The following is a 27,774-nucleotide window of genomic DNA, read 5'->3' as shown; positions in this document are numbered from 1 at the left end:
GAGACTAGACGGCGTCCGTCACCCACAGCCTGGGGAGTGGCGGTGCGGCAGTGAGAACAGACGGACTGGACCCAGCGCTCAGACTCGCCTGGCACAGAAGGACGTGCTGGGGTTCCTTTCAGCCGCACCGCGGTCATCTGAAGGCACCTGAGCCCTCGAGGGGCCCCGGGAGTTCCTGGCACCCGGAAACGTCCCACGCCCTGACCTGAGTGGTGGGGAGACTCCCTGCGCTGCACGCTTAGGGTCGTACAGGTTAAGGTTTGAGAGTTGTATCCACGCAGAGAGGATTTTACAAACATACAAGCCCTGTGAACGGAGGACCAGCCGCGAGGGGAGCTGGGGCCAGCCCGGCCGAGCCTGGGTCGCCGTGACTGCCCCTCCACAGACTCTGGTCCCCTTTGAGAAAACCACAGGTGGCCTCTCTGGGGGTGCTCTCTGTGGGGGGGAGCATCTCGGGGCACAGCCGGGCAGACACACTCCTGCCTCGTGGGAAGGAAGGGCGTCGCCCTGATTCCTCGAGGGCCTTGCTGAGTGGAAGCTGGCGTCTCTTCTCCCCGACACCCGGCAGGGGCGTCGTGCAGGCTCGCTGGGCGGGCAGGGGCTCGCGGGGACAGAGGCGCAGGCCCCGGGTTGCTCTGTAAACTGTCATCTCCATTCCCCTGACACCTTGTGGGCAGGCTGGCCACTGCTCCCCAGGCGTGCTCACACCGGACTCCGTTATCACCTGCGTGGTGCCCCGCAGGCTGGCAATTCTGTGCCTCGGTTATTATCAGGATAATGAGTCATTGATTCCATAAGAATTGCTCCCATGATTCATCGCAATCCATTCTTTCCCGACATGCATGCTTTCTGCCAATGGGAACCATTCTTTAAGCTCATTGACATCGAGGGAATGAACAGTGGTTGTGTTAATTTATAGTAAGCGAATCTGCATAATAAACAATCCGGGCCATTCTTGCAGGATGCGGACGTGCGGTCCCTGGATAGTAGGGACACTGTGCGGCGGACGCCGCCCTCCCAGGCTGAAAGGGAATCTTGTCCGCCTTCTGGGCTCGGCCCTCGGCGCCAGCCTCCGCTCCCATTGACCGCAGGCCCGGGCATTGGGTGCTGCCCGCGGGGAGCGGAGGCCCTGGGGAGGCCCGGGGAGCCTGGCTTCTTCCCGGCCGTGGGGCCTGCCGGTGGAGGTGGGCCCGGGGCCGGGCTGCTCCCCGGAGCCTCAGGCAGCAGGAACGGCAGGGAGGGCTGTCTGTGAACGAAGTGGAGGGGCCCGCACGGGTGGGGCGAGAGCGCCATGGCAGGGGTGACTCGCTGGTGTGCAGTCAGGGAGCCCGAGGCCCAGGTGCACAGCTCACCTCTAGTCTGTGAGGAGCTGAGTCGCAGGCCGACCTGGGAGGTGGTGGGACTCGCTCTCCTGCGGACCGGGAGCCGCAGCAGTGCGTCCAGCTGGGGCCTGGCCAGTCTCGTCTGCACTGACCGCTGAGGGCCTCCGCCTTTGTGCCCGTCCAGCCTCGGCTCTGGGTAGGGCTGGGCGTGAGGCAGGCGCCTTGGCCGATCCTGGACCTGGGCAGGGCAGTGCCGATTTCTGCCCGCCTGCAAGGGATCTGGGGCTGCAGCAGCCTTGTGCCTTCCTGGGGGATGGAACGGAGGGCTCCCTGCGCAGGAAGCAGCAGTGTGACCCCAGGCCCCCGTGACGCTGTCCCTCTGTCCCCCAAAGGTGTATGTGGACGGAGGGTGGGTGGCCCCAGACCCCGTGACGCTGTCCTTCTGTCACCCGGAGGTGTATGTGGACAGAGGGTGGGTGGCCCCAGCCCCCGTGACGCTGTCCCCCTGTTCCCCGAAGGTGTATGTGAGCGGAGAGTGGGTGACCAACATCAGTGAAGGCGGCAGCTTCGGGGAGCTGGCCCTCATCTACGGCACCCCCAGGGCGGCGACTGTGAAGGCCAAGACGGACCTCAAGCTCTGGGGCATCGACCGGGACAGCTACCGGCGCATCCTCATGGTGAGTGAGCGGTGCCTGCGTGGAGGCTTCGCCAGGGCTGGGAGGGCAGCCAGCCGAGTCTGATGCCCACCAGGCATCTCGCGGGAACCCTGGTTGTGTCCAGGTGGGGCCATAAGTAGGGATGCGGTGGGTGGCGAGTGTCGGGAGGGGGTTCAGGAAAGTTACCGAAAGGCTGGCAGACAGCTGGGGAAGCCCCTTTCGCTTTCCTCCCCCATTCTCCTTGCAACTGTCTGGAATGTGGTTGTGATGGCTGGAGTTCCAACTGCCATTCTTGACCATGAGGTGACGTTCCCCAAGGTGGTGGAGCGAATCACTGAGAGGAGCCTGGCCTCTGGGGGCACAGTGGGACCGCAGTACCGGGCAGGCTGCTGGCCTCTAGGATTCCTTACTTGGGGACTGTCATTTTAGGTTTTCTCACACGCAGCCAGCTCCTCTCTTAGTTGGCATGGTGTGGGTGTAGGTGCGCACACCTGTGGAGGCTCGCCATGGGGCTCTCGGGAGCAACGGGGCAGGTGTTCACGGAAGGCTCCGGAGATGAGCCTGTGCGCCGAGAAGGCCCCTCCCAGGCAGAAGAGGCGGGATCTTCCCGTGCCCGCTGAGTGTCCGTCCTGCACACGCACTGCCGGGTTCTCGGTGCTGGGACCCGCCAGGGGACTGGGAGGCTGACACGCTGGAGGAGATGACGGAGCAAACATACACCTCCTGTTGACAGTTTCCACGGAGAATGATAGAGCAGAGAGGGGCAGAGGTGGGGGCGGGGGGATGATGTTTTAAAGAAAGCCCTGAGGCCCCCCTCCCTGAGACCCCTTTTGTGACGAGGTGGTGTCGAGCAGAGGCCCGGAGCAGGGAGCCCTTGGCTGTCCAGGGGGAGAGTGTTCGGGCAGTAGAAACAGCCAGTGCAAGGGCCCTGGGGTGCAGGCCTGGCTGGCCTGTTCGTGGACCAGTGGGGAGACAGTGAGGATGCTGGGATCCTGTGGTGGGTGGGGCGGGGGCCTGGACTCGGACTCTGAGTGCACCGGGAGCCCTGGCAGGATTGTGGGCAGAGAAGTGGCAGGAGCCGCCCAGGTGATGCCCTGGCACTTGGGGGCCTTCTGGGTGAGAGTGGAGAGAGTCCCGATTCGGGAGGGGTGGAGGGAGGTCCTGGCTGGCCACTCTGGTCTGGCCGCAGGTCTCCGGGCAGAGGCCCCTGGGAGCTGAGTGCCCCGTCCTCGCGGAAGTCACACTCCTTGGCTGTCTGTGCTCGCCGGTGGTGACTGCTGGGCCAGGTGCTTTTCTGCTGGTTGGAGTGGTGCTGGAGGACCTGCGCGGGGGTGGGCTCAATCCTGAGGGCAGCCCCCAGGGGCTGGCGATGGTGTTTGCTCAAAGGCTGCCCCTGTGGGCCTGGGATCCGAGGAGTTCCGATGGCCTGGAGGGAGGTGACCCAGGTGAGCACATTGCTGGGAGACCCCGGGGCTGGACGTGCCGCTGCCAGGTGCCCTTTGGGCCTTGGTTGTCGCCTGAAGGCCAGCCTGGGCGGTGCAGTTTCTGGGGTGCGGGCTGTGGTTTGGGATGCTCTGGGGGAGGCCTGGGGAAGGTTTGGGATGTTTAGGACAGGCTCTGTGAGCTCAGTTCCAGCTGAGCCTGGAGAGCCGGTCCTGCCCCGGGGGCCTCTCCAAAGGGGAACGAGGGAGAAAGGGTTGCCGGCTGCCGTCCTGGCTCCGCTGTAGCTCCTGGTCCTTCGTGATGCAGGGAGGGGCCAGTTCAGTCCTGGGGGCATCTGTCTCGTGCGGCTCGTCGTCTGCGCCCTCGGGGTCATCCACTGGGGGAGGCGCTGCCCTGCCCTGCGAGGTGAGTCCTCGTGGAATGTGGCTCCCGCTCTTTGGTCTTAAACCTGCCCATTCCTGTTTTCCCGGGAGAGATCACTGTCTGTGGGGGAGGCGCCCCAGGCACCCTCCCCGTCCCTGTCTCCTCCGGATGCACCTGGCCCGTTGCATAAGCCGTTGTTTCTCCGCCATGGTCCGCGCTGAGTCGGAGTCGTCCTTGGCTGTGGGACTTTCGTGGCTGGAACAGTACCTTCAGGGAAGTCCCCAACCACCGAGCAGCTGGCGCGTCCTCTGTTTTAATTCTGGATCCCCGCGCACTAAGAATAGCCGCGGCTGCGCTGGGAGCCTACAGAACCCCTGCGTCTTGGGAAGAAAATGACAGTGTGGCCCACTCGGAAGGGAGTGTCCGTGGACGGCGTCCATCACTGCATCAGCCCGTGGCTTGGGCGGACTCGGATGCGCCATTGTGCGACGACTGGACCCTGAGCTGGACACGCGTGGGGGACGCGGGATGGAGGCTGGTAGTGTCTCCGGGGAGAGGGCCACCCACCTCTGAATCCCAGAACATCGGACCCGAGAGGCTCCGCTGCTCCACGTGCTACAGACAGACAGACAGACGGATGGATGGATGGAGCTTGGCGAGGCCAGCCGCGTGCACCACCTCTGAGCAGGACGGGGGCTCGACCCCCTCCGGGCCCCCAGGCAGGGGCCAGCGACCCCGGACTTCATTCTTTCAAGCTTCAGTACCTTTCGTTCACCCTGAATCTTACGTGAGACCCCAAGTGGGGATTGATGAGTGCAAAATCCTGTTGTGGAGTCTGGGCTGGGGTCTCCAGAGCCCCACTTGTCTGGGGGTCCCGAGACCCCCGGAACCAGGTCCTGAGCCGCAGCGCTGAGCTCCCACCCCACCTGCTTGGGCCCCTGGCTCCCATCCATGAAGTGGAGCAGCAGGAGCCTGGAACCCCCTTCTCGTGGGAGCTGGGGCGGGGTGTGTGTGTGTGTGCACGTGTGTGCTTCAGTCCATGGCTGCAGGGCCGGTCAGGATTGAACACGTAAGGGGAAAGGGCGTTTGGAGTGGTCGGTCCAGGTCGAAGGGTCATCTTACCCGACATAGATTCCTCCTCCGCCTGGCGGGTTCGCACCCTCCCCCGAGCTGAGGCCCGGGGGCAGGCCCGCTGTGAACACTCTATACCCAGGGGTGTGTGTGCTACGGCCAGAGCCCTGCTGTCTGCTGGGACCCAGGTCCCCAACCCGTCCTTGGGGCCGGCTCAGTCCACGCAGGTGGGGCCTGGGGGGCGGTGGGGGCCTGGATTTCGCAGACGTTTTAGGTTCCAGTCTTAGGACAGAACGCTTCCCCGGGGACAGCGGGGTGCAGTGGAAGGGGCAACAGAAGGAGCCTCACGTTGGGCATCGGGGTTCCGGGCTGGCCTCACGCCTGCGCCAGTGGGGCGGGGCTGGGGGCGGGGCCGTGTCTCCAGCTGCAAGCGCTCGAAGTGAGGTTCCAGGCCCCGCTGCTGGCGGTGAGGTGGGAGGTCAGGAAGTACTGTCTTCCCCTCCCTGCCCTGCCCACGCATCCCCATCCATCTGTCCCGGGTCAGGTGAGGGCGCGTCAGGTGAGGGCGCCGCTCTACTGCCCTGCGGGGGGGGGAGGGGCACGTGAGGAGTGGCCAGTGCTGTGGTGGGACGTAGATGGTCTTTCTCTGCGGTCTCTGTTCCTCAAAGTCGGCCCGACGGGACCCCAGCACAGAGCTGTGGAAACCGAGGCTGCAGGAACCAGGGAGATGGGCGGAGCTGAGCCGGACCAGGCCCCGTGCCCCCCGCCACCAGCGTGGGTCCTCTGCAAGCATCCATGGGGACGAGGGTTCCAGGCCACGCTGGCTCCTTCCCTCAGTGTGGCCTTGGGCAGGCCCCATACCTGTGACGGGAGTTGTACGTAGGGCCAGCCTCACCAGGCACAAAGCCCACCTTGGGGCTGCCGGCAGATGCGCTGCAAAGCCCCCCAGGTGAGGGTCCTGGCAGCCCCCAAGGTGACGGGCCGGCGCCCCGGACACCTGCGTGATGCGTGAGCCGACAGCAGGGGCTCCCGGCCCTGCCTCCCCGTCCGTCTCATCCCAGGAGGAAAGCCTCCAGCGGGAGGCGCCTTGGTCAGCCTTGGAGGCGGATCTCCTTGCCCGAGGGTCCCGGGTGGCCACCTCCAGCTGTCATCCTGCGGCGGGAGATGGATGGGCCAGTTGTGCCGAGCTTTAATGTCTAGGGTTCCTGGGCAAACACGCCTGCATTCCAGCGGGTGGGCGTAGCTGCTGGGAGGTCAGCGGGAATATAAATTATCTTTCAAAAGAAACGCCTTTCTCGAGGCCGGCGGGGCCTGAGATGGCTCGGCTCGGGCTGGGGGCTGAGCTGAGCTGAGCTTGCTGCCACCGCAGGCGTCTAGACCCGCCGCAAGCGGACACACAGGGCCCCAAGACTCCTAGGTTCTGCCACTGACCGCCAGGACGCCGTGTCCCCTCCGTGGCCGCCAGCCGCGGTGCAGGAGCTCTGTCTACACCCTGTGGGTCCAGTTACCATGTGGTCTTGGGTCCCAGCCCCGTGGGGCTCTTTGCCGGATGGAGGGGCCCTGGGGTGTCTGCGCTTCTGTGAGGGAGGCAGGGAGAACCTCCAGGATTCCAGATTCGAGACTCGCAGCCTCTTTAACGCTGGTCTGGCCCTGAGCCACGCAGAGCCGACAGGGAGTCTGAGGCCGGGTCGGGGGGCGGTGCCGAGGTCCTCACACCATGTCAGCTGACCGATGTCTGCTCGCGTAACTTTCACAGAATCCTGTGGGACAGGAATTAAGATACCCCATCGTCCAGATGAGGAAACTGAGGCTCAGAGAGGGGGAGCTGGCTCGGGGCGTGCGGATACGGAGTGTGGGATTTGAACCCGGGGCTTCTGAACCCGCTTGAGGTTCAGGCCTCCTGGCTCCCCCCATCCCGTGGGTCTGGATGAGGCCCAACCTCACATATGCGATTAGGACGGAGACCCCAGAGGGGGAGGTGCGGGGAGGTCTGGGCCGTGAACGGGGGCCGTCACTCAGGCCCTTGCTTGTTCGAGGGGCTTCCGGGGTCTCCTTTTAGGAGTTCAGAGTCACTTGGGGAATTTGGGAATGTGGAAGGGGTTGGGGCGGGAAGCCCTTCTGAACACCTGCTTCTCTGTGTCTTCCCCTCCCACAGGGCAGCACGCTGAGGAAGCGCAGGATGTACGAGGAGTTTCTCAGCAAGGTCTCCATCCTGGGTGCGTGCCCCCGACCTGGCCGCCCGGGGCTGCGGCCCAGCCGTTTCCACATGCCCTGCAAGTTTGGGACACACATGCGTGCTCACACCTGTGCAGTGCCCCCACATACACACACACATGTACACACAGATGCATCGTGTATGCAAGCATGTACGTGCCCACGAACACACAAACACACACACACACACACACACAGTGTCTGCCCTCCATCCATCCGTGCTTTGCATGTCTGTCTCTCTACCATCAACGCCATTCTCTCCACGTTGATCCATTTGGAGCTGTGTTGAGCGTCTTTCCTGACCTGTTTGGGTTTTCCTCCATGGGGGTTCTCGTGTGCCCCCCGCTTTTCTCGTCCTGGGATCTGAGAGACACGTCGGCCACATTTCCATTGACCGTTGGGAGTGTCAACAGGTTCTCTCCTGCAGAAGATTTTCAGCGTTTTGAAGTTGCTTTGACATACACGACGACGACGTATCATTCTGGACCAGCCTTCCCAGTAGAACTTTTGGCAGCGATGCAGGTGTTCCGTATCCGTGTGGAACACTTGAGAATTTTAATTTTATGTCATTTTAATCAGTTGGAATATGAATCAGTGTGTGTCTAGCAGCTCCCCTTAAGGACAGGGAGTGGACCCGCTTGGGAGGGTGAGTGACGTCTAAGCGCTAACGCCCTGGGAACCGCGGGAAATAACCGTCCAGCAGGAGTTCCTGCGGGAACATCACAGCCTTAAAAACCCCAGACTGGACTTCTGGGTGCAGGTGGTGCGTGAGGCTTAGCCTCCTTTTCTAAGAACCTTTGGAGTGAGAAGGAGAAGAAGCAGGTGCACTTTTGTGGGTGCAGAGGCGTCAAGGAGACAATATACAATGGAGAAAAGACAGCCTCTTCCATAAGTGATGCTGGGAAAGCTGGACGGCTGCATGGAAAAGAATGGAGTTAGAACACTCCCTAACATCACACACAAAAACCCTCCAAATGGATTAACGACCTAGATGTAAGACCAGACAGTATAAAACTCCTAGAGGAAAACATAGGCAGGACACTCTTTGACGTAAATCACAGCAAGATCTTTGTGGCTCTGTCTCCTAGAGTAATGGAAATAAAAAACAAGAATAAACAAATGGGACCTAATTAAACTTAAAAGCTTCTGCACAGCAAAGGAAACCATAAACAAAACGGAAAGACGACCTACGGACTGGGAGAAAATATTTGGAAGTGATCCTACTGACGAGGGATTAATTTCCAAAATAAACAAACTGCTTATACAGCTCAATATCAAAAAAACAACCCATTCAAAAAATGGACAGAAGACCTAAATAGACATTTCTCCAACGAAGATATACAGATGGCCAACAGGCACATGGAAAGACGCTCAACATTGCTAATTATTAGAGAAATGCAAATCAAAATTACAATGAGGTACCACCTCACACTGGTCAGGATGGCCATCATCAAAAAGTCTACAAATAACAAGTGCTGGAGAGGGTGTGGAGAAAAGGGAACCTTCCTACACTGTTGCTGGGAACGTAAGTTGGTGCAGCTACTAGGGAAAACGGTATGGAGGTTCCTCGAAAAACTAAAAATAGAGTTACCATATGATCCAGCAATCCCACTCCTGGGCACATATCCAGAAAAAACTATGATTCAAGAAGATACATGCACCCCAGTGTTCACAGCAGCACTATTCACTATAGCCAAGACATGGAAACAACATAAATGTCCATGGACAGATGAATGGATAAAGAAGATGTGGTACATATATACAATGGAATACTACTCAGCCATAAAAAGGAATGAAATAATGCCATTTGCAGCAACACGGATGGACCTAGAGATTATCCTACTAAGCAAGTAAGTCAGAAAGAAAAATACCATATGGTATCACTTATGTGTGGAATCTAAGAAAAATGGTGCAAATGAACTTACTTACGAAACAGAAAGAGACTCACAGACACAGAAAACAAACTTATGGTCACCAAAGGGGGGGGATAGATTAGGAGTTTGGGGTTAGCAGATACACACCATTGTATATAAAATAGATAAGCAGCAAGGTCCTACTGTAAAGCGCAGGGAACTGTATTCAGTATCTTGTAATAACCTATAAGGGAAAAGAATCTGAAAAAGGATATATATATATATGTATATATATAGAAATAATATGTGTATATATATACACATATATATAATATGTGTATATATATATATATATATATAACTGAATCAATTTGCTATACACCTGAAACTATCACAACTGTACTTCAATTAAAAACATGTTAATAAAAAAAGAGACGCGGACACGGATGGTCATTTCAGCAATTCCTACAATGACAAGAAAGTAGAAACAACCTAGAATCTGTCATCGCAGGAAGGTCCTCGCACCCGGGTGTGTGTGTGGTACAGGTTTATACTCCAGTAAAGCGCATGGACTAGGTCTCCGCGTGTCAACACGTTTCAACTGGATCTCGGACACAGAAGATGGTGCAGATGACGGTGCGTCTCTGCACAATTTTGGCAACGCTGGGTCATGTTTACGAAGCTATGTTACAGTAAAGGTGTAAGACCACCTATGGGGTGGAAACTCACCAAACCCTTTAAGATTTAAAAAAAATATATCCACCAAATCCTTAATAGTCACAGCCTCTGCGGAAGGAGAGAGAACTCGAATTGAGACAAAGGGACGCGGTTTTATCAGTAACATGATGTGTCTGTAGGAGCAGCTCTGAAGCAAACATGACCAAGTAGTCCTGTGACTTCATTCAGGACAGATGCTGGCTGTGTTGTTCATTCTACTTTTCTGATTATTTTTTTTCCAAATTACAAAAAGAAGGACACGACTGCTTGGAGTTGCTGACATGGGGGTGGTGGGAGGGGGTGGGGGGAAGGTGGGGGGCAGCCGGGCAGCAGCGGGGTCAGGTCCCCCGGCAGAGGACACGGCGCAGGCCTGGGGGACGGATGTGGAGATGCACTTGCTGCAGGATGGCTGCCCACCCGGCGCGTCCCTCCCGGCCCCCCTGCTCCAGGGAGGTAGTAGAGGCAGCTCAGGGGGCCTGCCCTGACCCCATTTCAAGGGGAAAAGCAGGCTTCAGGCCTCCAGGCAGGAAAAGGGGGTCTCCTGGGAGGGGAGCCGGGGTCAGGCTCAGGGCTGGGCGGCAGCGGCCGTGAGGCAGGGCCCGAGGGTCCGCATTCTCCCGAAGCGTCGGCCCCGAGGCCAGTCTGTTCCGGGTGGGTGTGCCTGCCCCTTGGCCGCCGCTGACTGAGGGCTGCCTTCTGTGTCTCTTCTGCGGGGTGTCCGCCACTTTCCCTGGCAGCGTTGAGACCCCCCTCCAGAAGGGCAGCGCTGGGAGTGGCCCCACCCGGCCAGTCACCGATTTCCCACCTGAGCTGACCGTCCACACCTGGGACCCAGGGATCTGAACGCAGTAAAAATGCCCCCAAAGCTTCCGCTTCAGAAATCAGGGCCAAGGAATCGCCCCGATCTCCGTCTCTTCCAGCAGTTCTGTCCTGGGATTTACGCTGCTGAGGGTGGAAGCGCTGACTCTCCGACCTCGGGACTGGGGTTCCAGGTCTCAAATCCAATAGGAAAACCCACCGCTCACACAGGAGGACGAGAACTTCCTAAGCCCAAGGCTGTGAAATCAAACGCCTCTCATCGCCCTGGAAGGAAACCAAGCCGCAGTCACACGTTTACCGGCACCAGCTTCCACCTCGGCACCAACCGTGACCCTCCAAAGTCACGGGCGTCTTCGCCGCCGTGCCGGCCTCCTGAGGGTGCCGGGGTCTGCGTCACGGGGCAGCTCCCGTCCGGTGCGGAGGCTGCTGGACCAGCGTGCTGGCAGCGGCTCCAGAATCCGCTGCAGCCCCGGGCTTGGTCAAAAGCGTGTCCTTTTCAGCGTGTGGCCCTGGCAGGAGTTTTCAAGCAGAGAAATCCCCCTCCTACTCGAGATCTAAAATAAATGCTTTGCTTTGTATTTTTAGCGGCTGACCTACATAGTGCAGCTGATAAGTGTAGGCCAGAAAAGTTTCTTTGGCCAAAAGAGAAACAGTTAATCAGGCAACCATTAAGTTCTTACAAAAGGAGCACGCTGGTATTTTTTTCCTTCCTGAGGGCTAGGGGTGGATAGTGACGGGGAAGGGAAGGCGTGAGAAGGGGTGGAAAGATAGACAGAATTTGCAAGTATCAAAGGAGACTTGCCATTGGAATGAAGTATTTTGACCCCAAATAATGGAAGGTATATACTACACCTCTAGCCACGTAAATACAGTTGTATGCTCTTTGAATGGCACTGAATGGTGTCTTATGAACAGGAAATTGCTTCGACCTCTGAATTATTTAAACCCCTTGGTAGCCCTAGTGCTGAGCTGTGATTATACTGTTTGCAAAAATATAGGCAGCTCTGTTCTTCTGAAGATAGCAAAGGCATTTCATCCTGAGTTAACTTGGACTCAACGTCCAGTGCCTGTCATCTACGTTAAACCTTTGATGTAGGTTAGAATCGCTCCCAGTTCTGAAGCCCTGTCCACCTGCTGAGCCGTGTACACCCTGGGCCCAACTCACTTGTGAAAATACCCGGGCCTCCTGCACAGAAATTTGCTTTCTGTTTTGTTCATCCTGTGATGGAGCAAAGCCTCATCACCCTGGGGCTGGCCATGTGGGTGTTTTCTTAGATTGTCTGGGGTGGGGAGCTGACCCCCCGACCCTCCCTGGCCCCCGTGACCCCCACGCCCCCGTGTCCCCTGCTGCAGAGTCCCTGGAGAAGTGGGAGCGTCTGACTGTGGCTGACGCACTGGAGCCCGTCCAGTTTGAGGACGGAGAGAAGATCGTGGTCCAGGGGGAGCCTGGGGACGACTTCTTCATCATCACAGAGGTGAGTCCGGCTTGGGCGTGGGGAGGGCTCTGCGTGGTCCCCAGCCGAGGAGGGCCGCCCGGGAGTGGGGGACGCCCAGTCTGCACGTGCCTCTCCCCTGGGGACCAGCATCCCTGATCCCTGTGCTCCATTCCCCCACCACCTTCATCCTGCATGCGGACAGGCCTCCCACTGGGTATCCTCGCCCTTGAGAATCGCGGGGTCTCCTCTGAGGAAGTGGGTCGGGTGCCCGAGCCCACACGCGTGCAGAAATTGCACGGACTGAGCACACCAGGTGTGAAGGTGAACGTGGGGATTGGGACACGGCCGGGGTGTGGGGGGCGCCCTGAGCCGGAACCCGGCGTGACGAGTGCATCCTCTTGGGGGAGATGTGTGAGTAGGGCACGTGGGATCTCTCTGTGCTGCTTCTTACAACTGCGTGTGAGTATCAGTGGTCTCCAGTTAAAAGTTTAATTTGGAAGATTGGCGCCAGATTTCTCCACCTGGACCCGCGTGAGTCACTGTTCCCTCCTCCATCCCCCACCACCGCGACAGCTGGCTCTGGGCCGTAATCCGAAGCCGCCACGCTCAGCCTGTCACTGATGGGGGTGAGCAGCTGCATGACCGCTGTGTCCCCCCCGCCTGGGGCTGCGCCTAGGCTACGGTCCCCGGGGCCGCCTCGCCATGGGACCCTCCCCATGACACAGACCCAAAACTATGTGAGTTTGGCTCACTTCCTACTTCCCTGGCCCTCCTGGCGGGAAGAATTTATGTCGCCTTCCCGGGAAAACACACGCTCCAGCTGCACGTTTTGCCATCGGAGAAGAGGAGCCTTCAGCGCGGCAGAGGCTGGGGCGGCTCGAGTCTGAAAGCCCGCTCTGGTCGCGGCCGCAGCCGCAGAGGGGGTCACTGTGCCGTCCAGAGAGAGTGGTACCAACCTTGGGGTTGGTGCACAGAAAGGAAGTGACAAAGGCTCAGCCCCTGGTGGCATTTGGCCGACATCGCCGGACTTGGAGCCACTTTCTTGGTTTAAAACAACAGAAGTGACTTCCCAGGCTGCTGCTGTCGGCGAGGATGCTCCAGGTCCTGCTGGCTGGCGCCTGCCCGCCTCAGTCCACAAGCAAAGTCCCGCCCTGTGACCCGCGAGTTCCGTGGGGACTTTATCTGGGCTCCCGCAGCAGCCCCTCCTGGGAGGGCGTGCCTGTGGTTCTTCCCGCCACCTGCCTGCTGATCACGCAGGAAAGATCTGGAAGGCTGTGAGGTCAGCAGGAGAACCACCTCAGGAGGGTCCTGGTGGCTGCAGCACAGAGCTTTACAGTGTGCGTTTGGGAACCGGGACCTTTGTTACCTACCGGTCCACGTCTCGGCACTGAGCCTGGGGTGGGAGGGCCCTTGGGGTTGCAGCTGAATGATGGACGTGGTTCCCACCTGAGACCCAGGGCTGGGGGTGCTTCTGCAGGAACCCTGCTGAGGGATCCACCCACAGGCAGCATTCCTGTCCTGGGGTGGGTGACTCGTTCAACAATGTTTCTTGAAAGAAAGGGGAAAAACCACAGACAGAACAAATTATGATTCCTGCCAGCCAGGTCTCCGCTCCGTAGACCTGAGAGGCCGCAAACCCTGCGTTTCAGCTCCCGCCCCGGCCGTGACCTCAGAGAGGTCATCTCAAAGGCTCACGCCTGCTCTCCCCAGAAGCAAGCCCCCGGGGTGAAAGTTACGGCTTGACTCCGAACTTTCCGGGGCTCTACTCTCAGGACTTTGAGGGAACTGTGGTCCCTCGAGGTCTGTGCTTTTTATCTCAGATCCTCCTGCGAAGGTAGCCAGTGTCTGGCTCGTGGTTTCTGGAGGACGTTCCAGCAGAAAGTTGCTCACACTCTCCAAATGCAGCTGAGCCTGCCGTCGGACACAAGGGGTGTTGGGGTTTGCACTGGCCTGCACCGTGTTTTTTTTTAAAAAAAATTTGAATTAATTGTCACTATTTAAAAATCAGGGGACTTCCCTAGTGGCACAGTGGTTAAGAATATGCCTGCCCAGATGCAGACCTACTAGAGAATGGACTTGAGGACACGGGGAGGGGGAAGGGTAAGCTGTGACAAAGTGAGAGAGTGGCAAGGACATATATACACTACCAAATGTAAAACAGATAGCTAGTGGGAAGCAGCCGCACAGCACAGGGAGATCAGCTCGGTGCTTTGTGACCACCTGGAGGGGTGGGATAGGGAGGGTGGGAGGGAGGGCATATGAGGATATATGTATACGTATAGCTGATTCACTTTGTTATAGAGCAGAAACTAACACACCATTGTAAAGCAGTTATACTTCAATAAAGATGCTAAAAAAAAAAAAAAAAAGAATCCGCCTGCCGATGCAGGGGACACGGGTTTGAGCTCCAGTCCGGGAAGATCCCACATGCTGCGCAGCAACGAAGCCCGTGCGCCACAACTCCTGAGCCTGTGCTCTAGAGCCCGCAAGCCACAACTACTGAGCCCGTATGCCACAACTACTGAAACCCGCGCGCCTAAAGCCCGTGCTCCGCAACAAGAGAAGCCACCGCAATGAGAAGCCCGCGCACCGCAACGATGAGTAGCCCCCGCTCGCTGCAACTAGAGAAAGCCCGTGCCCAGCAACCAAGACCCAATGCAGCCAAAAAATAAATAAAATAAAATAAAATAAAATAAAATAAAAATCAGGTATTTTCCATGAAAACCTGGATCTCTTCTTCTTGAACGTCTGGATCTGGCCACTTTGGATCTGCATCCCTGCCTGGCTGCAGCCGGCTGGACCCAAGAGGCGGCTGCCCCGGGTGTGACACGCTCCCCACTTTGCCCCAGTCCTCACCCTGCCCCCTTGCATCCCCGGCGGGCTCTGCACACACTTGCAGGCCACTGAGTTTGCAGCCTCGGTTTTGAGGCCCAGGGAGTGAGCAGCTCTGGCCAACACAGACAGTCGTCCGTTATTCTCTGGGGCCAAGGCCACGGGTAGAAAAATTGTGAAGCCGTGTGAAAGACGGGTCAGCGGGGTTCCTCACAGAGCTTACAGGGACTGTGACAATGGGAGCTTTGAATGTGAGCCCCACGGCTGTGCAGTCTGACCTCACCTGTGGGGTCCTTCCCCAGGGACACGCCGATGCCAGGTAGTGGGTCCCAGACGCGGCCGTGTCTTGCCCCTGCATCCCTGCTCTGGACCCGCCCTTCTGCCCTGGGAGTGCTGGGCCCTCAGTGTGGGCGTGAGCGTGCGTGTGCGCGTGTGTGTCCGAGCATCCTGCACTTCTCTAGAGCAGTGTGAGTGGTGTGCACGTTGCTTCCTGTGTTACCTGCGTGGCCCTACCTCCTCGCCCTTCCACTGACGCCCTTTGGGCCGGGGGTGTCTGTCTGCGTCTTCTCTGCTGCTCTGGGGCTGGACGTTGCTCTAGCTCATCCATTAAAGGCCGTCAGAGCCGAGTTCCGTGATTGTCTTTGGGGGCGAACCTGGCGCCACGACCGTGTGGTTTGTGTTATGGGCGGCGTGTTCCTTGTGGAATCACCAGGAGATGGTGACGGGTGGGGTGGGGACCCTCTCCAGGGGCTCCTGACGCCTCCTGCCACAAAAGCTGTCTGAGGAGGGCCTTGGGAGAGCGATTCGGGGACGGGGACACTGCTGGTTCTGTTGAGGGAGCTCGGCTTTGTGGCCGAGTGTCCCCCCAGCGCTGACCGAGGGGGTGGCAGTGGGGGCAGAGTCACAGTAACAGCGATAGTACGGCCCGGAGTGTAACCCAGCCCCCTTGGAAGGTACGGTTTTCACAACATCGTAAAATGTATTCAAAGTGGTTTCCTGGCAACTTGGATGTTTTTCCCTTTTCCTCTGTGGTCCACCAAATTGGGTAAGTCACGGTGGTGCCTCAGGGTTCACAGGCATCGCACGCTCAGAGCTGAAATGCAGCCGCAGAGACCTCTGCAGCCTCAAGCCACTGTTTCCCATGGGGCCAGAAGTGGTCACCGGCCGCATCTGAGAGGGGTGTGGTGTCCGCCCCACAGCCGTGTTCTCTCCCAAGACTACCAAGGGATGAGCCGACGTGGCCTTTAGAGGACGTGGCGGGAAGAGCTGAGTAGATTCCCTCGAACAGGCTGCTTGCACGTGTATGTGTTTCAGCACATCGTCCGCCCCATGTTCTCGTGACACCCACGAAGCCGACAGCTGGACAGGAAAGGACGTTTCCACTGCGGATGCGCCGGGAAGGGGCCCAGGCCCCAGGCCCCGCTGTGAGGGCTGATTTCACGGGTCGACTCGGCCAGGCCTCAGGACGCAGATGTTTGGTCCAACGTGGGTCTCCAGGTGTTTCTGTGAAGGTGCTTCTCAAATGCGGTTGACACCGATGTCAGTTGACCTTGGGTGGAGCCCCTGACCTCTGTGGTGAGCGTGGGCCTCCTCCAATCAGTTGAAGGCCTCCTTAAGAAGAAGAGGGCCGAGGTCCCCCAGGAAGAGGGATTCCCCGCAGCTGGCCTTGGCCTTTGGACCGAGTCCCGGCACCCACTCTTCCCTGCCGGCCTGCCTGCAGAGTTTGCACGTCAGCCCCACGGTCGTGTGAGCAGATTCCCTAACGTAAATCTTTGCCCAAGTGCACAGGCCGTCGGTCCTCTTTCTCCGGAGAGCCCTGACCAGTACCACTGCCTTCCGACCCTTCTGGAACGCTCAGGCCTCTGCTCAGGTGGGTGTAGGGGCCCGGCTGCTCCGAGGCCCCAGAGCTGCAGGGGGCGGGGCCCGGGGCTCCTGCCCCGCGTGCTGGCCCTGCGAGCGGAGCGGGGCTGCGGGACCCTGGCTCGCGGCTTCCCGTGGCTGGCAGGGCTGGTGCTGCCCTTCCTCTCTGTGGAAGCAACACCTGTGGAGGCCACGCTGGCCTTGGCGCCGGGCCCCTGGCTCCCTGCGCGTGGACCGGCCGGGTCCCGCTCCCCCGCTGTGGACCTCAGGCCACGCCAAGGCCTCATCCAGGGGAGTGGGAGCGCGGGCTGCCCCGGGCCCCCGCCCTTGGCTGGACCTCAGTCCATCCCTCTGCTCTCCTGGGTGGATGCGGGTGAGCACAGCCTGGGGCCAGTGACAGGCTGCTCTGGGAGCTGTTTCCCCAGGTGTGGAGGCGCTGGCAGAGACCCGCACCTGCACAGACGTGAGAAACGGCTCCTGCAGACGCCTGATGAGTCCCTAACAGCGCGTGCTGGCCTCTGGGAGCCAGGCGGGGCTGGCAGAGCTGGGCTTGCGTGACCCCAGGGTCTCCGTGCCAAGCCTCCTGGCAGGGGGCTCCTTGTCTCTGAGCTCCGTGTGCGCACACCAGCTGTCTCTGAAGCTGTGGGCGCTGCCAGCCCCTCGGACGCCTGACCCCCAAAGCTCGTGGGGCGGGTTCTCAGCCGACCAGGGCAGACCTGCGGTTGTCAACCTGGGGCCTCACAGACGTGAGAACAGAAGGCACCAGTGGGTCTTCCCAGGGGCCCAAGCACCCCTGGCCCCTCAGGACCCGACCTGCAGCGGCCCGGGGGGCCGTACGTGGCCTGGCTGTTCTCGGGACCTCTTCTAGTTACCGAAGCCTGACACGCCCTGTAGCCCGAGGAGCTCTCGGCCGCCAGCAGTGGGACCTGCGGGCGTTCCCGGCTGCGTCTGGCAGGACAGACCCTGGTGGGCCTCCCCCAGGGAGAGAGGGCGTGTGGGGCTGGCAGGGAGGGGCCAGACGCGTCGAGAACGTGCCAAGTCCTGTGAGGCTTGCAGACTCAGGTTACTTCCTGGACCTCCTCTCCCTCCAGGAAGACCCTGGGAAGAGGACGCGGGTGGGGCCAGGCCTGGGTCTCAGGTCCCCTCTGCTGCAACCCTCCCCGTGGCCAGATTCCACACCTGGCAGAACCTCCAGGGCCTGGGGGCAGCTGGACAAGAGCGGGTTCCCTCCCCGCCAGCTCCCAGGCAGGCTGCACAGCTGGAGGCATTGCCATGGAAACGTGAGCTTGGATATATCATCTCCTCTCTTTGCAAATCACTTCTATGAATGTCCACAATGTTGAAGCGACTGCAAAGCAACCCCTTCGACGCTGCCATTGCCCCGGGGGCTTTCCTAGCTGATGCTGCGCCACTCACATCTCAAGCGTGTTCCGAGTTCGCCGTCGTCTCGGGAACTTTTACGGAGACCGCTGCAGGCCACAGTGCACGGATCCGAGGTCACAGCCATCTGTGACTCAGCCCGTCCGTGCCCCCACCGTGCACCAGGCCGAGGCTCAGTGTACTGGGGGAGGGGGGTGGGGGGGCGACGGCCGCCGCTGGGCAGTTTGCTGTGACTTTGCAGGGGAGGGAGAGCATGGGTCCCACATGGAGAAGGGAAGGCCAGGGAGGTGGAGCAGTGACCCCGGGTGGCAGTGGGTTGGGTATTGACGTATGAGTAGGAGTCCTCCAAATGGAGAAGGTCGGGGAAGGGCATCCAGAGGAACACTAGGCACGAGGCCAGAGGCGCCAGCTGTGGTGGGGGGCAGGGTGCTGGGGGCTGAGTGGGGGTGGGGGGTGGTGCCAACTTCGGGGCAGCAGGACCACACACACCCTCCGCTCCGGACAAGGAGTCTGGACGTCCACCCTGTGTCCCCTGCAAGGTCAGGGACATCTTGTCCAGCTGCCCAAGCTTCCCTGTGAGCCAGACGCCCACAGCCATCCCGCCCTGAGGCTCCGGCTCCCGAGGGGCCTCCCACGGGCCTGGTGGGTTTGCTCCTGTCCTGGGACCCTCCCTCGCTCGAGAACCTGTCTGAGGGGCTCACCCTGGCCCTCCGCCCGACGGGCGGCAGCCCTCACGGCTCAGCCTCGGGGGCCCCGCCAGGAGGTGCTGAGTCTGGTCGGCACCTGCGCAGGGTGGGTGCGGTCTCTGTCTCCGTTAGTTGCTGTTGGGTTTCCGTGGTCGGTGCCAGACCCTCCCCGTCCAGGGAGTGAGAGCAGTGCCCCTGGCCACGGTCAACATCAAAGGACGGCAGTCTTGGTCCAGAAAGTAGCAGGAAGATAAACTTTCCTTCTGGACTGAACCAGAAGGAACGCTTTTCCAGAAGTCAGGCTGGGCTGGGAGCCACACTGCACCTGTGTCCACTGGTCCCAGCCGACTCGGACCTCTGTCCTCCATGCCAGCTGGGTCACCAGTAATGAGAGGTATCCGGATCTCAGAGGAGTTCTTTTTATTTAGAGACTGTATTTTTTAAGGGCAGTTTTGGGTTCATAACAAAGTGGATGGGAAGGTGCCGAGATTTCCCACCAGCCCCTCCCCCCACCACCACGGGCACAGCCTCCCGTACTACCAACACCCCCGCCAGGTGGTGCATCTCTCACGATCGATGAACCTGCATGGACATTTCACAGTCACCCAAGGTCCACCGTGGTAGGGTTCACTCTGGGTGCTGTGCGTTCTGTGGGTTTGGACAAACGCCGTATCACACAGTAGTTTCCCTGCTGTCAAAGCCCCCTCTGCTCACCTGGCCGCCCCCTCCACGCCCCAACGCTCAGTCTTTTCACTGTCTCCCTAGTTTTGCCTTTTCCGGAATGCCATGTCGTTGGAAGCACACAGCCCCGAAGCCTTTCCTCACTGGCGCCTGTCACTCAGGGGTGCGCATGTAAGTTTCCTCCGTGGCTTTTCAGGGCCTGACGGCTCACTTCTTTTTAGTGCTGGTCTGGATGGACCAGTTTGTTTATCCGTCACCTGCTGGAGGACACCTTGGTGGCTTCCAGTTTTGACAGCTCTGAATAAAGCTGCTGTAAGCACCCTCGTGCAGGCTTTCGTGTGGACGTGAGCTTCCGACCTGACCCTGTGGGTAAATACCAAGGAGCACAATTGCTGAATCTTAGAGGAGCTGGAGGTGACCCCCGACCTGGTGTCTGCTTGGTGCTCGACAGCACCTCTCCTGATCCCACGGGGTGCTCTCACACCCGGGATCGCCCAGGCCCTGTCTTGGGCGGCTCTGAGGTCCACCGAGAGGGTCAGAGGAGTCCAGGGGGCTCCCAGGTCCTGATGCATCTCCTTCCTCGTCACCTTGTCATCTGGGGGCCGGGGCTGGGGACCCATCCTCTTGGAGCCCCCCCTTTTGTAGGCCCCAGCCCGTGCACCTCAGTCACCCTTGCCCTGGTGAGGATGGCTCCCAGTACCGGCCAGGCGGGCACTCCTGGGCTCTGCAATGACCTGACCACATCCCCTGTGGGCGGACGCACTGAGCCCACACGCGGTGCCCCCAGGTTGACACGCTGTCGTGTGCCTCGGGCCTCCTCGGCCGCGTGTCCCCAGGAGCATCCCGTATGTGAAGATTCCGGTGAGGCTGCCAAGGCCCGCTTCTAGGTGCCAAGGCCTGGAGCTCAGAGCTTCTGAGTTCAGGGATGAGAGCCTTTCCTAAAAAGAATTCTAAAAAATTATGCCCTTAAAATGTCACTTGCTGGGATAAGACCAGTGACACAGAGGCATCTTCAGAAAAGGGTGACACCACCTCCTCTGCCCCCGTGACCGTTTGTGTGGGTCCCTCCTACGGTCCTTCTCATTGACTTGGCTCCTTCCTGATTTTTTTTTTTTTAATTAACGTAAGAAACAGTTTTAAAAGTTGGGGATGCACCCCCCCAAAAAGTCTAAAAGCACCATCTTCCATCTTCCTCCCTCCCCTCGGCCCCCCTCAGGAGGCTGGAGGAACCCTGAGGGCCTGTGTTTCCCATCCTCAGCCGTTCCCAGCTCTGGTTTCCCTGGTATCCGCACACAGCATGAGGCGTTCCCAGACAGACAGATGTGGAACTCATTTGCTGGATTCCGAGGTCCTGCTTTACCCCGGACGGGATTCCTGGCACCAGGGGAGGAGAGATAAGCAGCGTGCAAAGACCGTTGCCATAAACACGCCTGATTTGTCCGTGGAAAGTCCAACAGATGCGCTGTCCTGGACGAATCCCCGTGCGGGGGTGTCGACTCCCTCACCCACCGCTGCCCACTGGCCGGGAGCTGGGTGGCCCGAGGGCGGCTTCTGGCCCCACCACGGCCGTGCTGCTGCAGGCCTGCGCGCGCTGGTTGCCTGAGTCTGCGGTGGCCGGCGTCGTATCTCTTCTGCAGATCAGGAAACCGAGGCTCGGGCTGTGCCTTGCCTTCCCCTGACCGCGGCCAGCACGTCGTGGAGCCAGGCTTGGACCGCGGGGAGCCGCCCAGGGCGCGGGGCTCAGGCCGCGTCGAGGGCGCCTTCCCATACCTGCCTCCTGTGTTCTCCTTTCAGTTGTCCTTTAGCTTACGGGAGGTGATGCTGGTGCCTGCTTATGGCTGTGATACTGTTTCTTTTAAGATAGATATTTATTCAAATAAAATAGTGTTTGCTTTCCCTGAACTTGGTGTCAGTGGGATCTGAGAGTGACTGCTCACTGCACGGCTGGCCTTCGCACTGACACGCTCGTGTGTCCCCTGCCCTGCTGGGCCGGATGCGCACGAGCTCCAGTCTCTGCCCGGCGCGGCTGCGGGTCCCTGGTGGGGGCTCCTCTCTCACCAGGTGCCGTCCCTACTGAGCCGCTGACCCTGACGTCCCCCAGCCCCACCCCGGGCCGCACCGTGGCGCGGGGCCAGCGGCCCACAGCCCTGACCTGTCTGCTCTGACCCCACCAGGGTGTGGGTCCTGGGGTGCCCGTGCCTGCCGTTCTCCACTGCGTAGGCTTCCCCGCCCTCGAGCGGAGTCCGGCTCACAGGCAGGAGGAGTGGGTGACGGCCCGAAGGCTGGAGGAGACGGAGGTGGGCCATGTCCCTGGGGAGGGCGAGGCCCGCGCGGGCGGGACCGCGGCTCCCGGCTGTGCCAGCGCCGGACCGGTCAGGGGGGCTCTATGCCGGGCTGGAGGGGCTGCTTCAGGGAGCGGGAAGCCCGAGGCCCTGCTTCAGCGAGTGTGTTCTCCTCGACCTTGGCTGCTTTCTGTCTCATAAAGGTCACGCGTGCCCGTTGTCGAAACCAAAGAGTTGATGTGGGTTTCGACTTTGTAGAAAAATTTAAAAACTGAAAAGCGTTGAAAGGCAAACGGGCCTTTCGTAACCCCTTCTCCTCCAGACTCCAGCAGTGACGTTTTCCTTGTGCTCCTCCCTGGCTGATTCCTATGTGACCTGATTTATTTTTAGAGTTGGGTTAGAATCAATGAGAAATTTGGGGAATATGATCTGAGTTCTGGCAAGTGTGTTTCTCCAGCCCCCAGAATTCCGGCTCTCAACTCTCTGAGGATGTCTATGCTGCCTTCACGCCCGTCTGGGAAACGAGCTCGGACAGGACGGCTGTTCCAGGGCTGCGGTGATTTCGCTGGGATGGGAAGGCCCGGGCGTGTGCTGGTCACGCCTGTGGCCCGTGTCGTGGGAACGCCGGGCCCTGCTGGTTGGAGGTCCCACCCCATCGAGTCCGTTCGCCCGTTTCCCTCGCTCCCCGCCCTTGGGCTTGGCGGCTCTGCCTTCCCAGGACAGGAACGTCCTGCCAGTTGCGTCAGGCTCGGGGGTGGCGGCCTGTCAGCCTCAGCTGCTGCAGCAAAGAGCCCCCGAACCACTGCGGTGAAGAATGAGGAAGTGTCTGTCTTGTGAAGTGGTGACCCCACGGTCGTCACAGGCACCCCTGGGGGGCGTGGCTCTGTCCCTCGTGGCCCTTCCTCTCGCGGCCCCACTGCGCCTTGCCAGACCTCCCCCCGTGGAGACTGGGCTGTCAGCAGCGGGAAGAGAGTGTGGTGCAGTGCACACCCTGTTGGGGACAACATGGTCCCGTGGCCACGTGCTCCTGCAGCCCTGGGACGTGTGAGGACCGAGCGGAGCGGCCGCCTGTTCCCTGTTGGTCCTGCTTATTCAGGGCTCCCCCTGAGGACCTTTCATCTTCATGCCGTCCAGCCTGGAGGGTCTGTTATTACATCAGTCCTAACGGGTGCACGTACATCCTCTGTGTCAAGGTCCCGAGTGGGAAAGCTCCGTGCGTCCCAGTGGAAACAGATTTCATCTCGTCAACCTGCCGTCGATCGTAAGATGGGCCGGTCCACATGTGACCAGGAGAGAAATGCTTCCAGTGACCATGGGGGATGCGGTTGGTTCCAGAGGAGGCAGAGGGCAGGGAGGTGTCTGCATGGGGCGGGGGACAAGTGAGAAACAGAACAGTGGCCCACCCGAGCCCATCCCTGCTCTCCTGTGCCCACTGAGCCCTAATCCTCACCGCTGTCCCAAGCGGGCAGGGCAGAGCCTGAGGAGTGGCAGCCAGTCGCATCGCTTGCACGTGACCTGCTCTGGCCAGTGAGCTGTGAGGGGAGGTTGCCGGGAGCTTCCAGAAGGTTTCCCTGCTGATGGCATGGGGGAGGCGTTGGGTGACCCCTGGAACTGTGGCAGCCACGGTGCCAGCACAGGGACTCGACTGAGGCCACCAGAGCAGGAGGCACGGACAAGCCTGGGTCCAGACACGTCTGTGGGCCGCTGAACTAGCCAGCCCTGAAAGCCCTGTCTCAGTCTTCTGGTTCTGCGGGAGAGCAGTTACCCTTAGTAGCCTTTAGACACCTTGAGTTGGGTTTTCTGTTGTTTGGAGCTTGAAGCATCTCATCAGATGCTTTAAGCCTGGAGTTTCACTGAGTAATTCTATCAGCTGGAACTTCAGCTCCGTCCCTGGGGTCCTGAAGAGGAAAATGATCCAGTTGTAAAATGGAAAATTGTCTAAAATGGGAATGAAAGGCATGTAAGTTATATAAGTGAAAAGGCTGCATGTAAACGATAGTTAGCTTAATGCGACGTTGTCTCAAGAAAAGCGCCGCGGTGCCATCATCCCTGGATCTGACTGCCCTCCACTCCAGGGGCAGTTGGGAGCAGGATCCCACTCCTCTCTGTGGAGGCAGCACGGGACCACGTGTCCCGCAGGCCCTGTCCCTCGGCCGGGGTCTGTGGGCACACGGCCCAGGGAGCACTCCTGGAGTGCCCGGGCCGGGTGGAGATGGCCTGCTGCTTCCAGGTCCGGCTCCCTCTGTCAGCCAGCTTCGTAAGCACCCCAGACGCCTGCGAGCCGAGCGGCCCTGTGGCTGGAGTGGGGCCGGCGTGGGTCCGCCCAGGGCGTCCGGAGGTCCCAGTCACGGCAGGCACTGGTGGGGTCTTTTGACCGAGTCTCTTGCGGCCCGGGCGGAGGGGGTACCAGTTAACCCGGGCGCAGCCAGGCTAGCGCTGCGAGGCCGGGTCTGGGTGAGCCAGGGTGAGCCGAGCCCACCGCGAGACAGCCCAGGCTCCTCTGTGCGTCCGGGGCATCGGCAGCGGCCGGTGAGGCCAGTGGGGCTGGCGGGGTGATTCATAAGGCCTTGCTGCTACTCCTTGGGCGTGTGGGGAAGATGCCGGGTTCCGACGAGGTTCCGGCCCCAGGGCCCCCAGACGGCAGGCCAGGGGGCTCTGCGCGCGGAAGCCACCGGTGCCGGCTCGTTGCTGCCGGGCTGCGGCCCCCGAAGGCCGAGTCTCTGGTGTGGAATGCGGCCTCGCCAAGCTGCCTAGGCTGGCGTTAATCATTGAGCCCCAGTGTCGCGGACACCCCGCCTGGAGGCCAGGGGGCCGCATCGCTTAGCGGGGCGGCGTGACCACGAGGCCACGCGCCTCCCGTCCTTGAAACTTAAGCCAAGGTCAGCTCGGAGCAGCGCTGCCCTCGGAGGCACCTCCAGATTCTGCCCGTGCCCCGCCCGCGGGCAGACAGCTTGGGGCAGGAGCCAGGCTGGCGAGGATGGTGGTGCCCGGGAGGTGCCCTGGGCCAGAGCACGGCCGCAGCTCCCAGACCCCACGCCTCACTTTTAGGTGGGGGGCGTGGAGCCAGTGGGAGGGGGATGCGGGCGGTGCCCCTCGGGGGTGGCCTTGGGCACCCCCGCCTTTGCCCACCCGACCCCAGCCGGCCAACCCTCACGTGTCCCCTTGGCATTTGCAGGGCACAGCCTCCGTCCTCCAGCGCCGGTCCCCCGGTGAGGAGTATGTGGAGGTGGGGCGCCTCGGGCCCTCCGACTACTTCGGTGAGTTGTGGGGTCCGCTCCCTCCTGGGGTGGCGGCCGTCGCACAGGGCCCCAGGAGGGCCTGAGGTGAGGTCCGCAGGGGCCGTGGGAGGACCTGGCCGAGGCCTGGGCACCCTGGCGGCCTGTCCTGGGTGCCGGCGGTCCCGGGAGGGCAGGACGCGGGTCAGGACCAGGCCCGGCGCCATCTGAGTTCCAGGCGATGGTGTAAGTGTATCCCAGCGCTTTGTGGGCCGCGCTCGCGCAGACGTTCACTCAGGTGCGGCCTCGCGTCCTGAGGTTTCGCTTTTCCCCTAAATCCGCAGCCCTGACGCTCTCTCTCGCCCCCAGGGGAGATCGCGCTGCTGCTGAACCGGCCCCGGGCGGCCACCGTGGTGGCCCGGGGGCCCCTCAAGTGCGTGAAGCTGGACCGGCCCCGCTTCGAGCGCGTGCTGGGCCCCTGCTCCGAGATCCTCAAGAGGAACATCCAGCGCTACAACAGCTTCATCTCCCTCACCGTCTGAGCCGCGCTCCTGCTGCTGTGCGCGCGCACGTCCAGGCGAGGCTGGCAGCTGGCACCGCCCCTCCCTCGGGCTCACGCCTCCAGAGGTGGCGGCCCCCTCCCCGTCTCCCTTCCCCGCCCCCCACTGGCTCCTCTTAAGGGACCCGCCTTCCTCCCCACGTCTTCTGGGGTGAGGGGCCAGCTCTGGGAGGCTCTCCTCTCCTAGCAGGCTGGGCAGCTCCCGGCGGCCGACCCCTGTGATACGAGGCCACCCGGTCTGTGGCCAGGGTGTGGGGCGATGACATCCCGGGGGTCCCCACAGGCACTCCTGGGCTTGGAGTGAGAAGCTGAGGCTGAAGAGAGAGAGCGTCCAGCCCCCCCCCTCAAATGCCCGCCCCCACAGAGGGTCCTCCCAAGATGCCAGGGGCGGGGAGGCTCTGGCGGCTTAAGCTAGCTCCAGCCTCAGAGGGGGGTGGCCCCCCGGAGCCCACGGCATGTTTAGGGGAGTGGGCGTGACCCTCCCCTCTCCTGGAAAGCTGGGCGCACTGACCAGTTTGCCTGACCGTCAGAGGCAGGGGTCATCCTCACTGGGCTGAGACGCCCAGGAGAGGAAGGGCACGCCATGTGAGCCTGGGGCTTTCCGAGGTGTGGTGAGCATTGCTCTCGGGGCCGGGGGAGGCCCCACTGCCTTCCACGTCTTCGCAAAGCAGCTTCTTGGAGACTTGGGAGGAAGTGGAGGGATTTTCTAAAACTTTCTGGATGAAGTTGTCAGGAACAGAGTCCCCTGTGAGTCATTCTCCAGCAGACAAGCCTCCCGTTAACCAGGAGTCTCGCCCTGGTGGGAAAGCCCGTTATCCGAGCCTCTCCCCTCCCCATGTAGGAAGAATGTGAGTCAGACCAGCCCTGGGCCCACACACCTAAGTCATCAGTCAATCGATTCCCCCTCGGAAGTGTCGTCAGGCCAACTCTCACGTGAGCTGGAGGGGCCTGGGGCCCGTGCCTCATGGGACTCCTGGTGACCTGAAGGACAAACGAAATAGTGCAGTTACCCCGATTTGCTGCTGCCCGTGCAGCCCGGGGAGGCTGCCTAGTCCGGGATGACCCCTGCCGTTGCCTGTGGGTGTTTCTGTGGTGTGTAAGCCCTGCCCTCTTTATTGTGATGTTCTGAATGCTGCATGTGCTATTAAATGTGCAATGACGTACATCTTCCCGACTCCATGTTTTGGTCTGAAATCTTTCATAGAAGATTTCATTCCTTTTGTTTTGTTTCTGTTGTGATAAAACAGCCGTAACATAAAACTTACCCTCTTCACCGTGTTTCAGTGTCCAGTTCAGGGGCATCAGGTACATTCACGCTGTTGTGTAACCATCCCCACCATCATCTCCAGAACTTTCTCGTCTTCCCAAACTGAGACTCTGCCCCCGCTACACACTAACCCCCCTCCCCTCCCCCAGGCCCTGGCCCCCACCCACTACTTTCTGTCTCTGTGACCCTGACTCCCCCAGGCACCTCTCCCCAGGGACCTCACAGAAGTGGAACCACACTGTCCTTCTGCGTCTGGCTCATTTCACTGTTCTGTCCTCAAGTTTCATTAGCCTGTGTCAGTGTTTCCTTCCTCATTAAGGCTGAATCATATCCCGTGTGTGGATGGACCACATCTTCTTTCTCCGTTCACCCGTCGATGGTGATGGACCCTTGGGCTTTAAGCCCTCTCTCGTAGTCCTGATGTGACGAGCTGGCCACGGTTCCCGGGGGCCGGGGGGCGGCAGCAGGGCTGAGCTCTGTGTGGCAGGAAGCAGGCCCCGGGCCCACCCCAGGTGACCACGGTCTGATGGCCTCGGGAGTTTCCAAGCAGTGACTCGGGAAGGGCGTGAAGCTGGGGAGCGTGTGCCGTCCGACCCTCGTGTCCGGACTCCGGGAGCAGCGGGGCTCTGGGCTGAGCCTCTCCCGGCCTCTCCTAAGAAGGCCGCCTCGAGGCCGCCATCCACCCCAAAGCCAAGCAAGGGTGCGTCAGCTGCCCTGTTGCCCAGAGAGCTTTCAGGCCAGTGTCCAGGCTCTGGCCTTTCCGTGGAGGCAGGGAAGGGCCCATGGGAGTTGGGGGGCAGCCTACCACGCGGCTCCCCGCAATGGCTGGACAGAGCAGGCTCCCTGGGAAAGCCGAACGGGGGCTCTGGAATAAAGACCGACCCGGAGAGGGGCTTGACCCACAGAAAGTCGCTGCCGCTGGGCCGGGCGGCAGCAGCTCCGGGGCCCACGACGGGTGCGAGCCCTGCGGGCACCTGCCCTGGGCCTTGTCTCGTGGGCTGTGAGGGGTGGTCCGTGGAGCTGGGGTGGGAGCTGCAGCTCCGCGGGCCTTGGGGGGGCTGTCGTGAGCAGTGCCTGTCCATCACTCTGGGGGCAGATGGCCCACTGCGGGGGGGGCA

At 60.6% G+C, this 27,774-nt stretch overlaps 1 protein-coding gene across 1 annotated transcript in view; it reads left to right on the top strand.

The window, feature by feature from the left end:
- Window positions 1-25,372, top strand: part of PRKAR1B (protein kinase cAMP-dependent type I regulatory subunit beta) — a gene marked incomplete at its 3' end in the record, with an annotated part of 80,968 nt that extends 55,596 nt beyond the window's left edge. Inside the window, exons 7-11 of the mRNA XM_082671589.1 lie at window positions 1,841-1,999; window positions 7,011-7,071; window positions 11,812-11,933; window positions 24,791-24,872; window positions 25,200-25,372. Of these exons, the coding sequence (XP_082527715.1) occupies window positions 1,841-1,999; window positions 7,011-7,071; window positions 11,812-11,933; window positions 24,791-24,872; window positions 25,200-25,372 (597 nt within the window). The remainder of the gene's footprint in view (window positions 1-1,840; window positions 2,000-7,010; window positions 7,072-11,811; window positions 11,934-24,790; window positions 24,873-25,199) is intronic.
- Between the last annotated feature and the right edge of the window lie 2,402 nt (window positions 25,373-27,774).

The sequence above is a fragment of the Grampus griseus genome (assembly GCF_964374135.1).
Source record: "Grampus griseus genome assembly, chromosome: 14".
In the NCBI taxonomy this organism is placed as follows: domain Eukaryota; kingdom Metazoa; phylum Chordata; class Mammalia; order Artiodactyla; family Delphinidae; genus Grampus; species Grampus griseus.
The sequence above is the reverse complement of the archived record's forward strand: the minus strand, read 5'-3'. Positions and strand labels throughout refer to the sequence as shown.